The 12,802-nt window shown below is 42.7% G+C and overlaps 1 protein-coding gene across 1 annotated transcript in view; it reads right to left on the bottom strand.

Annotated features, from left to right (window-relative positions):
• Window positions 1-1,432: 1,432 nt before the first annotated feature.
• Window positions 1,433-12,802, bottom strand: part of gucy1a2 (guanylate cyclase 1, soluble, alpha 2) — a 51,297-nt gene continuing 39,927 nt past the window's right edge. Inside the window, exons 8-9 of the mRNA XM_042064274.1 lie at window positions 9,807-9,961; window positions 1,433-5,493 (exon numbers count right to left, since the gene is read on the bottom strand). Coding sequence (XP_041920208.1) covers window positions 5,274-5,493; window positions 9,807-9,961 — 375 coding nt within the window. The 3' untranslated portion in view covers window positions 1,433-5,273. The remainder of the gene's footprint in view (window positions 5,494-9,806; window positions 9,962-12,802) is intronic.

Consider the following 12,802-nt stretch of genomic DNA (forward strand, 5'->3'; position numbering starts at 1 on the left):
ATGAACTCGAGCATTGAGAACATCGTTTGTGTACACAGAGTTTATTAAAAGAAAGGTTTTGTTTTTGTTGTTTTTTCCGCTCGCTGCCATCTTGCCAAAACCTTTCTTTTTTTAGTAAACTCTGTGTTCTCAATAATTTGAACATTGTATTCTGAAAAGTTAGGGGTTTAATTCCTGGCTTTCACCATTGTACCCTTGGCCTTTAATTTAATTGACATGTGTAAGTTGCCTTGGATAAAAGTGTCTGCTAAATGAGTAAATGCAAATGCAACCTTTACAACTCATTTGTAAATGTGTTGCAAGGCATAGAATTTCAACACTTTAGATGAACTCACAAAATATCATTAACTAACCACTTGTAACTCCTGAATTAATCATGAATTATAGTATTAGGAAGTGGTTTATAAATAATGTATCCACATCCTAACTAATCATTATTGCATGTGTATGTAACTGTTAAATACTAGAAATATAGAAAATAAGAATAGAAATAAGTATTACAAATAATGTATAAACATATTTTAAAGATATGTTTATTTACTATGAACAAACCATTTATAACTGTGTGTACAAATGCTTTACTGATGAGAATTAATGTAGGAACAATACTTTACAAATGATGGGCAAACCATTTACTAATTGTTTACACATGTTTAATAAATGATGAATTATGTGTATTTATTATAAAGTGTTACCAGTTTTTCTCTTGTGAAGTTTCTCTCATCTCATTGAGGTGAGGTGAGAAAACATACAAAATATGAAAGCTTAAATATTGCATGTAATTGTAAATATTTCATCTTGGTTGTGTGTGTGTTTGGTAACCCTTTGGTAACCCTGTCTGAATCACAGCCAGAAACAACTAAAACCATGCATGATTCTAAGCAAACAAGAGAGAGAGAGAGAAGAGGTAAAAACTGAATAAATACACAGTCTCAGCTCCTTCTCTCTTGTGCTAAAGAGGTTTCTTGAGTGTGTGATTGGGAAGCAGACCCCTCCAAACCCATGATTACCTGTATGGCTCTGTATGTGTGATGGCAACACAAACTCTAATAAGCCTGCAACAGCTCCAGTAACACCACAACGACAACAACAACAGCAAGAGCAAGAATAAAGACCAGGAGAAACTAACAGGCTGTGAGGGACGCTCGTGAGGGACATCCCAACACACATACACACACACACACACACACACACACTCATGCATCACAGCTCTCACAGGACAAAGAGTCACACAGTCTTTATTTTTCACATGCACACACACACACACACAGTAGTGGACTTATATTCAAATCTACATGCTGAACAAACACATTGGCTACCCCAACCCCACCAACACACCCACACACATATTGATACCACAGACACACCCAAACACACACACACTTATAAACCACATCAATGTAATAATCACACACAGAGGCTACCAACTTTGTTAAATAGTATCTGGTGGCATTTATTTACATGTCATTTTGCATGGCTTACTTACTGTGAAGAAAATGAAATGCACATACACACTGTTGCTTGAGGGAAAATGAATTAGCTAGGGATCACAGATTATTTCCAAAAAAAACAACATAGTCTGATTTGTCATTTTACTGTAGGACATATTAAACATATCTACATATATATTTACATATCAGATGTGAGAAGAATTTTATATGTTACATATGTAAGCATATACATTTATTTACACAGTGAAGCTCTTTGGTGTAGAACTCCTTCAATTAATGAACAATTGGATGCAAAGCCTTAAATGCTGCTTCGCTGAGCAACCATTGTGATCTATTCGACAAACAAGACAGATCAACACATAACACACACACACACACAGACACATGTACACACAAACATTCATACTTACAAACACTTCATGAGGACAAAATGAGATAAGACCAATAAGCAAAATTCATGGGGTACAGACTTCTACAATTGATTACAGGGGATTTGCCATGTCCTTCTCCAAATAGTAGTAGTCATTGATCTTTCATTGAAAATATATCAAATATTGGCACTTACAGATATTTCAAAATTTTGACAGTTATTAAAATAATATCTGTACAATCTACATATGTGCATACATACACACGAGAGGCAATGGTCGATATATTGTTCAAATTCTTTTGAGTATATACAGATGCATAACAAATCAATTTTCTCACATGGTCTATATAAACTCAAGAGGGTTAAACTAATAATGGATTTACTTGGCAATTGGTACAGAAAGAAAAGAAAATTAAATACAGCATAGTGTCCTTTCTAATTGTGTGCATGGGAAAAAAGGTGATTTCTGTGCAGAGATGAGCGACATTAAGCTTAATGTGTTTGCTGCTCCTCTGACATTTACCAACTATGCCCAGGTCTCAGCACTCTTCAGCAATAGATCCAAAGAGTGTTTTTTAGATGGCACTGTCTGCTCCAAGCCCCCCCATGGATGGTAATGGCTATAATCGCACACACACACACGCACAGTTATTTTTTTTATTTTTTTTAAGACAGTGTAGCACACAAAACAATTGTCTGAGCTGCACATGTGTGTGTGTGTGTGTGTGGCTAACACAAAAGAACAATGGCCTGGGGAGTATGATTGATGTAAGCAAACACAAATCTACAGTACCTGTGCTATAACAGCCCTCTATGTGTCTCTACAGCAACGCAAGGTCATAGAACCAGAACCGAGCCACATCACAATATAGAGAGAATAGAATAAGAAAGCCAGAGGGGGGGAGAAGAGAGGGACAGTTCTCTTGCTTACATAAAGCATCAGCAGTTTTTGCTTATTGCTGTAAAAATATCAGACAAAAAAAAACTGCAGACAACAGAAACAATTCTTTACAACACAAACAGATTCAGTTCAGGATATTAAAACAGACCGAGGACAAGGTGGTACTGCACATATTGCTGATATGCATGACTTTTTACTCTTTAAATGGGGCTACAGATACAGTATGTAGGAAATGTTAACAAAAGTGAAGAAAAAGCAGTCTCCAATATAAACCCGGTCCTTACCCTCTCTTTGCAGTTTGTGCATAAACACAATTTACCTTGAAAGGACTTCAGATTGACCTTAAATTGACCCTCCAATTGATGGATAGTCATGATACATGATAGGGAATGTATTTGCAAAACATAATAAATCACTAAGACAGGCTGACCTGGCTGCATAACTGCATAACTGCCCAACTCCCCCTCTTTAGATCGGGGAGATTATTGCATGTTGTGTTGTGTGCCTGCCTGCCTGTGCATATGACAAATTATGCTTGGGGAGTGGATTGGGGAGGCTGTGTCGGGTTGGGGAGTGGATTGGGGAGGTTGGGGTGTTGATTGGGGAGGCTGGGATGGGCACTCTACTCTCTAACCTTCGGTCTACGCCCAGTGTGTGTGTGTGTCTGCATGCCAGCCTGTCCAGCCAATGGCCATTGAGAGGCTCATGTGCAACCTTTCAAACAGCCTTTATTACACATGAAATGTTTGGGAAACCTGAAAATGCAGAAAATGCTGCGTGAATAGAAATGTGTGGGGCACTGAAGGGAGTCAAGGACAGTTGTGAGGCTATTTGGACTGTCTGCACAGGACACACCCTCTCAGACCATTTTGGACACACCCTCTCAGTGGCTCGGAGTATGAATCTGTGTTCTCTTCTGTCAGTATACACAAACCTTTCATAGACCTGCAATGTATCTCAATGCAAGGACAATGTCATCATTTTATGTATGTGTACTGTATGTGTGTGTGTGTGTGTGTGTGTGTGTGTGTATGTGTGTGTTTAACATTGATATCACTTTTACTGTCTGAGATCACCCATGTCCCTCTGTGGGATTATACTCTCTTCCTCCTGGGATTTAAAGGGATCTCCGTAGGGAAAGCCTGAGCTTACTTCTTTTCTCTGGGAGTCAGGTGAGACCAGGAGAAAGAGAAAAAAGGATTAAGAACTTGAGTGTGTGGATGTGAAGAGAGAGAGAGGAAATGTACGTTTCTAGTTCCTGAATTTTAATTCATGTAAATGTAAATGTAACATAATTTCTTTGAACAGGCCTAGTACTTCCAAAAGATTATACTTTCCCTGGACTGACGTCCCATAGACTGTATGTGACGTCCATCACAGACCCTTTCTAATTCCAAGCATCCTTGTGATAATGCCCAACACTGTCTGAGTGATTCAGCCCCTCTTCAGTGACTTCACGTGTAACGACAACAAGCCTGTAGGCTACTCTAAATTCAATACAGACTGATCCTGACAGGGGAGATTGTACACAGTTGGACATGGGAAAGGCAATAAACCTACAAAGCATGAACTGTGCACTGCTGTCTCTTTATTGGCTTTGTCAAGGATGATTGACAGGTCAAGGACTGCGGTGGGGCAGGTGAGAGAAAGAGAGAGAAAAAAGAAAAAACAGGAACTGACATCATTTATGCATTCACAGCGCATGGACACACACATACTCAGGGCTCTAGCGTAAAAGCACAGAGCTTTTCAGACACCCTGACACACACCTACACACACACACACACACACACGTCTTAAACACCCACACTTGCATGGACAGCAATGTAACAGTAGCTGGTTCTGTAGTACCTCTATTCACCCAACCTCACCCACATTAAGCTCCACCTCCATGGCGGGGTCAGAGGTCACTCCAGTGGCCAGAGGATCTGTAGGAGGGGAGGCAGAGGGGGTGATGTGTGAGGGGCTCTTGCCCTGCTCTTTGCCGCTGTGCAGTTATAAGAAGGCACCAAGTTCTGCGAATGAATAATCTAGTACCTGCAATGCTGAGAGCACTGTGAGCTAAGGTGTGTGTGTGTGTGTGTGTCTCTGTGTGTGTGTGTGTGTGTGTGTGTGTGTGTGTGTGTGCGCGTGTATGCCAACTGGTCTGTCTGTCCTTGTGTTTATAGTTATGTGTGCGTTTCTGTTTGCCTGTGCAAAAGCATTGTCTGTATGGATGCTGTTGGCTGTGTCCTAGTAGTAGAAAGGCTTTCATTTTGTGTTTATTTTTTTAAGTTTCTTCTGTATTTATGAAGTCTCTATGTCTCTATCTAGTCATAATTTATCTTTGCTTCTTCTGCTTATTTCCACCCTCTAGTCCACTCTTTTTGACCTTCACAGGCTTCTGTAAGCCATAGCTACCTATGGGGGTGGGACCTTGCTTGTGCAGGAAGCAGGAAGCTCCCGCTGGCAACACCAGTCCATGCCGCATTGGGCAGGACGGGAGGGGCTTGGGGGTGCGCCCCCCCCCCCCCCCCCCCTCCCCCCAACCCAGTCCAGATCCACCGTCTCCTCATAGGCTAGTCTCTCGGAGGAACATGGTGCCGATGTTGTAGGAGACTCTGCGGATGGGAGCAGGTGGGGCCGAACGTGAGCTGGTCAGGGAGGAGTGGCTCTGAGATTTGCCCGCCTCCAGGAAGTAGCAGATGCCTGGGATCTCTTTGGGAAAGTTGTCGGGGAGGTCCTGCCGAGAGCGAGCGATGAAGGTGAACAAGCGATCATCTCGTAGGAGCCTGAGAGAGAGAGAGACAAACAGGAAGGAAGGAAGAGAGAAAAAGAAAGAGTGAAAGAGAAAAGAAAACAGAGAAAATAGAGAGTGGAGAGGGCAGGAAAGGTAGACAGAGATTACAGAGAGGAGGAAAGAAGGAAGAAAATCAGAATCAGGTGATTCTTTCCTTAGTTCCAGGAAGAACTATTATGGAAATCTGTTATATAGGTACGCATACAATTTTTATATTAGCCTTACAAATACAGCAAGTTGAAATGGATTCAGTGAAGAAGACATGTAGTGCACACAACTGTAATTTAGCAACACTTGTTTGGCAGCAAAGCAAACTAAAATGGCCCCTAGTACAGCTATCAACAGCATGCCACATCAACAGCCATAGGTGAGAGGTGAGAGGTGAGAGGTGAGAGAGAGAGAGAGAGAGAGAGGTCTCTTTGTTCTGTGCAGTAAGTGAATGGCACACCAGCATCATTATTAGTGAGTAAAGTTGCAAATTTAATAAGGGAACAGATGACCTGGCCAGAGCAAGAACAAGAGTAAAAATGCAGTCATACAGCTACATTTATATATATACACATACACAATGGATACACACAATTACACACACACACACACACACACACACACAAAACAGCCATTGCATTCATGCTATACAGACAAAAATGATATGTGCATACTGTACACTCACACATACATACACAATTCTAACTCAAGGGTCAGTCAGTACAGATTAGAGAAATGTGATCAAACGAAATGCACACACAAACAATAAAATTTGCATATGAGTGCACACATGAATGAGCATTCATACATAAATAAGATCAACTGAATATTAAAATCAAACGTCATGTCTTATTATGTATCATTCAGTATAGTGAATATTTGAACCTCAGTATGTAGACACAACCACACAGCTGCACACACAAAAAGCACATGCACATGCGCGCGCACACACGCACACGCACACACACACACACTAGAAAGGAATCAAATCTTATGACAAGACCCAGCTCTTATCTAGTTGTCAAATTTGCATGTAATATGGAATACAGAATATGGAATCCACACACACACACACACACACACACACACACACACACACACACACTCTCTCTCTCTTTTCCTGCCCCCACAGGCTTCTCAAGTCCAGGCAGCAGCAACAGGAACCTGTTCCAATTAGCTCTCTCTGTTCCACAACAATTATGAGTGTGAGTTGGAGAAAGTGCCCTTGAACGGCAAAACTAAAGAGCAGTCGCCACGGCAACCACTCTGACTCTGACTCCAACTCCCTCTCTCTCTCTCTCTCTCCCTCTCATTCTCTCTCTCTGTAGCGCTCTCTCTCCATCGCTGTCTTTCATTCTTGCTCTCTCGTGATCTCCCCCTCGTTCTCCTTGCACTCCTCTTGCTTCATCCTCTCTGTCACTCTTTCACTTCCATCTTCCTTCTCCTCTTCTCCAGAACACACAATCTATCTCTCTATTCGATCATATTCTCCCTCTCTCTCACTCTCTCTCTCACTCTCTCTCACTCTCTCTCTCTCTCCCTCCCTCTCTCCCTCCCTCCCTCTTTTCCTTTCCTTTTCGAGTACCCACTGTTAAAATAAACATGTAAAGAGGATGACTGCAGACAGGATTCAACTGATCTCTCTGCCACCTCTCTCTCTATCTCTCTCTCTCTCTCTCTCTTTTTCTCTCTCTCCCTATCTGTCCTCGTCTCCCTTGTTCTCTCTCTAAGTGCACACTGTTGAAATAAACATGCAGACAGGAATCAGCTGATCTCTCTCTCTCTCTGCCACCTTTCTCTCTCGTTCTCACATACAGCCACATACATATGACTCCCACATGACAGGCCAGTCCATAGGGTGTTTGTGTGTGTGTGTGTGTGTGTGTGTGTGTGTGTGTGTGTGTGTGTGTGTGTGTGTGTGTGAGTGTGTGCCTGCATGTGTGAGTGTGTGGGGGTGGTGTGTGTACGTGTGTACATGTCTGTACAGTATGGTGTGTGAATACAGATGTGTGCACGTATATACTTGTGTCTACATACTGTATGTATGTGTGTGTGTTTGTGTCTGTATTTGTGCAAAGGTATTTTTGTTGACCGTGTGTATGCGTGGTCAAATATGTCTCTGCAGTCAGGCATGTAGGGATACTTCCCCAGTGGATCCCCCTTAAATCCAGTTCAGCCTGCAGACCCACATGGCCACCCGATCACCCACCACCCCCTCTCCTCTCCCCATCCACATCCCCAGGGAAAGGGCCCGGACAAGGGAACAGAAACCCATGGATGGCTAGATGGATGGATGGATAGACAAAAGGGCTAAGAGGATGAGTAGATGGACCCGACCTGCCTAACAGACCTGGGCCAGGGCGGCTTCAGGGTGTGCTGACCAGTGGGATGGTTCCCAGGGGCATGGAAACTGCCAGGGGTTAGCTCACCCCAGCTTACTGCCATAGGGCTAATGCCAGGGGTTAGCTCAGCCCAGCTAACTGCCATAGGGCTAATGCTGAGAGTTCACAGACATGTGAAATAAGGATGTAGTGACTGTGTGTGTATCCAGAGGTAGGAGATCTGTATTGTATTTGCTCTCATATGTATTTGCTTCTATCTAAAGGAGTGTCCTTGCCAACACAAAGCCACTTCCTGTCTCATGTGTCACAGCTGCCGTCACATTGTCATCACAGATAATGACAATGACACAAGTCACAGAATGAAGCATTGTGGGAGAATGACAGCCCTCCCACCCCCAACCCCACCCAACCTCCAGCTCCTGGCCCAAGCCTTGTCTGCGTCTGGCTGCCGGGTAGAGAGCAAACGTCAGCGGGGAGCATGAGTCAGCGTGGCATCTGGGACTATGCCGGGCTGTGCTGGCCGAATTAGTTGGTCTGGGCAGTAATTAGCTACAGCGCATTAGAGGGAGCAGAGGCTACAGAGATAGAGATATATAGAGAAAGAGAGAGCGAGAGAGAGAAAGAGAGAGGGAGAGAGAGAATGAGAGAGAGAAAGAGAGAGAAACACCTGGAGAGAGAGAGATATATAGAGAAAGAGAGAGGGAAAGAGAAAGAGAGAGAGAAAGAGAGGGAACGAGGGAGAAAGAGAGAGAGAAACACCTGGAGAAAGAGAGAGGGAGAGAGAGAAAGGAGAGAAAGAGAAAGAGGGAGAGAGAGAGAAACACCTGGAGAGAAAGAGGAGCTGAGGGCATGCCATGTGGAGCTGGAGTGGACGGTCTTAGCCTCAGTGTGAGGACACAGCAGGAGGAGAGAGAGAGACATGAGGTCTGTCCTCACTATGATGTCAAATGCTCCTTAAATGGTCTTCAGAGGTTTGCAGCACACAGTGCCGTGAACATTCTTCAAAAGATGTGCTTGTTACCACGTTTGATGACAGTTTTCAGTAAGCACAATATGTTTTGATAACATGACAAGGTTTTTAATACCCTGGGCAATTTTGTGCTGGCACATACTGTATACGGCATATTATCACTAGCGTGAAAACGATAAAATCATCAACAGCTCTCTCTTGACGTCAAGGGAGATATTAGTGGAAAAACACTTGCGGACACTATCTAAATATTGTGTCATAACATAAACAGTCCTGCACATTATTCCTCTCTTTAGGTCATCATAGAGAGCTGCATAAGACAAAAGGATTTCAAAATGGGTCACAACGTCTTTGACCTCAAATCAGGTGCAATTCATTTTCCATTCAGCTGCTCTGCATTTTCCATTCGACAGTTCAATGGCACACGGCCACATTAGAGGAGAGCTACTGTATTCAATAGGTACGGAGTCATTGAACAAAACTGTGCTCACAATGAGACATCCACAATCCAATAGGTTTGACCTCTGACCTTAGTAAGAGCCTATTGATCTGTGGAACCAACCCTAATGCAGTCCTCGCCATGCTTACGGTGGTGACCAGGACACTTATCTGATCATCTGATCTCTTTCAATAGAGACAAACACACACACACACACACAAGCTCATATAAGCACAGCAAATGTACTGTATATAATGATCTGTGCTGTGCATTTATCTGATCCAATCTTTCTCTCATACATACACACACACACACAGGGAGAATGAATCTCTCTCTCTCTCTCTCTCTCTCTCTCTCTCTCTCTCTCTCTCTCTCTCTCTCTCTCTCTCTCTCTCTCTCTCTCTCTCTCTCTCTCTCACACACACACACACACACACACACACACACAGACAAAAGTGCCTGCAGGTGTTTTAATGCCACAGTAACAGTTGGCATGCATCTTCTAACAATGCATAAAACAATGCATAAAAAGCTTCCCGGCAGCTCGGCTCGGTGCTGGGCCTTACTGGTGTGTGGTGGGGCTGACATTGATGCAGCGTGGGTGGCTCCCCGACTCAAACTTGCTGGCCAGCGTCACGTTGTTCCCAAACAGACAGTACCGGGGCATCTTCACCCCCACCACCCCCGCCAGGACTGAGCCCGTGTGGATCCCGATCCGGAGCTGAGAGAAGGAGGTAGAGAGAGGAAACGGAAAGAGATATACAGTAGGTTAAAATCAATCAGACAAAAGTGGGAACCAATCTGTGAGAACCACGAGACCAAGCTGTGAAAAGTCTCGAGACTGACCAACCTAAAGTTTGACTATGAGCACACTGCGGTCACATCAGATCAGGCTCGCCCCAGGATGGGGTTCTCACAGCAACCCTGTTCACCCAGCCACCTTCTGTGTGGGGGTGACACATCAGAGGCATGCATGGGGTGCTTTTTTGTCTAAGTGACCTGTTGCGTTGCAGACGATCTGTTTGCATTAGCCAGGGGCCACTTCTACTTACCTGCTTACGCTTTACACAGGAATTAAACCCCGAACTCTCACGTATTAAACCATTACGATAACCACTTAACTATCTGCTTTCATGTACTGTTGGAAGTTATAGGCAAAGTAGTTCATAGGCCTGCTCGTCATAATCACGAAATTGCTGTTAACTAACAAACAGACAGTTGTATGCATTCACTGAACCAAGATAGTGCAAATAAAACACAACTTTTCCACCAGAATATTCATCAGAACAGATATTAGTGCCAAAACCTTTCTGAATTCTTCCAATTCCGAATTCTTCCAATTATGCCAAGACTAATTGTACCAGGTGTGCAAATAGCCACTCTGTTTATTTTAACACGGTGGAGAAAATTGCATTTGGCACTTCAGGGCTGTAGCCTCCGAAAAATATTAAAGCTATATGTGACAATCAGTAAGAATGTCCTCTAGTCATAAGAATATTAATTATTCATTAGGACTATTTTCTGCTAAGACATTAAACATTTTAAGCTCAATGTACAATGCAAGACATGTAACAATGTCATAATCAGGAATTATTTGAATAAGATGGCAGTTTCACATATAAGTCCTTAATTTTTGCACTCTGGCTGACAATCTTTACAGTACCCTGCATTTTACATTTACAAAACAAACATTTGTGTAACAAATTTTTTTTATACATTTTTTATAAATTGGATGAGGTTTTCTCATACCTCATAAGAACTTGGTAATTTCAGTTTCAGGCAGAGAAACTTATTAATAGTTCCCAAGAATCTAATAACTCATGTGTTTTTTGTTTGTTTGTTTTTTGTAAAATATGCGTATAATACCAAATGGGGATGGAAAGTCACCTGTGCAGCTTAGCAGAAAGTATGAAGACAGAGAAAACAGTCAATCAACAAAAACAAGAAATCAGGGGAATACAGAGTAAATAGAAATGGCATAATTTGCCACATAAGGAACCGTATGTAAGAAATGTATTTCAATTAATCATAAAATGGCTCTGATATGGCACTAGACATTAAGAAATCATGTTCATTTCAAATACTTATATCACTGACAACAGTAGTCCGGCCAGTATATTGTCATTTAAAAAGTGAAGTTTATAAATGATGGAGTTGTGCCATTGCAGCATTCTTCACTAAAAATGTAGTATGTGCCTCCTCAATTAATAGTCTTGTCTGGAAGCGAAATGTTTTTAATTTGTTGTGTGATATAAGTGCTTTACACCTAACAGCTCTCTGGACTGATAGAGTATTGATTTAGGTAAACATATTCAGTTGTAAAATGTGTATCAAAGCAAAAGCATCCTCTGCAGTTACAAACACTGCATGGAGCACACTGCCTGTGTGTTGACTCATGGCTAACTGCTGTAGTTAAACTAGTGGTCACTTTAATAGGCAACACTACTGTAGCAGAGGTAGAACTGAAATCATAAAAATGGACAGAACAAGAGACTTAGAGAGGGAGAGAAAGAAGAGGGGGATGTCACAAGGTCAACATGGGAGTGCTAGATGCATGTCTCCACACTCTCTGGAACTAACCAATCAGTCTCACGACGCTCCCTGTGTATCCAAAGTTAATCCACAATTACGACCTCAGTTCAAGTGGAGGGTATTCTGAAACGCTCCAAGCACCTCAAGGACGCCGTCGCGCCTGGCATTGGGGCAGGAGTAGCTGAGGGCTGCGTTTGGAAAACCACTGGATTTGTTCCATTACTTGCACAATACAATTTCATGCCCGGTGCACAGAGCACGGCGTCCACGCCCTGCAAGCTGAATCATGACTCGCGAAATACTGCAGTACACTATTGGCCATATTAGATTATTACAACACTGAGACGAAGCCAAAAATGGATTTAGGGAAGAGTGTGGGGTGCGGGGGCTGTGGAATCGTTCACAGCGCTACCACCACCCCCCCCCCCCCCCAAAAAAAAAGTAAATAAATACATAAAAAATAAATAAATAAATAAAATATAGGCCTACCTAAAGTTCACAGCAAGCCAAAACACGCAGCCGCAGCATTAAGTGCTATCTTCAGCCCTCATCTGGTCCTATTCTGCTTGCTCATCCACAACCAAATGTTGATCATGTTCACGGAATACTGTCGGTCGGGGAAAACGTGCTAAAGCAGCTTACGTGCATAGAAGCTGTGCTATGAAGGCGTGTTCCAAACTGTACCTTTGTGCCTATTAACAGACTCAAAATGTGCTGTGCAACATGGTCCTTACGACACCACTGCGAATGTTCAACCCAATAGTTGTGAAGGAACAGTATAAATTTATAACAGTATAAGTTTCCCTCCGTTGCCTCCTGTAGCCTAAAGTCCATACCGAAGTCGAACTCATGCTTTTTCCCATTTCCACAGAGACCAAATGTGAAGTTTATGTCCAAAATAACGATGATTCAGCATTGCAATATTTATATATTAATATGAATGACAACATGCAACATGGAGGCTCCAAATGGCTCCAAATGAAAGCTGCAGCTGCATACAACTGAATGGAATATGGAGGACCAAAGATGA

The sequence above is a fragment of the Alosa sapidissima genome, chromosome 15 (genome assembly GCF_018492685.1).
Source record: "Alosa sapidissima isolate fAloSap1 chromosome 15, fAloSap1.pri, whole genome shotgun sequence".
Taxonomy (NCBI): domain Eukaryota; kingdom Metazoa; phylum Chordata; class Actinopteri; order Clupeiformes; family Clupeidae; genus Alosa; species Alosa sapidissima.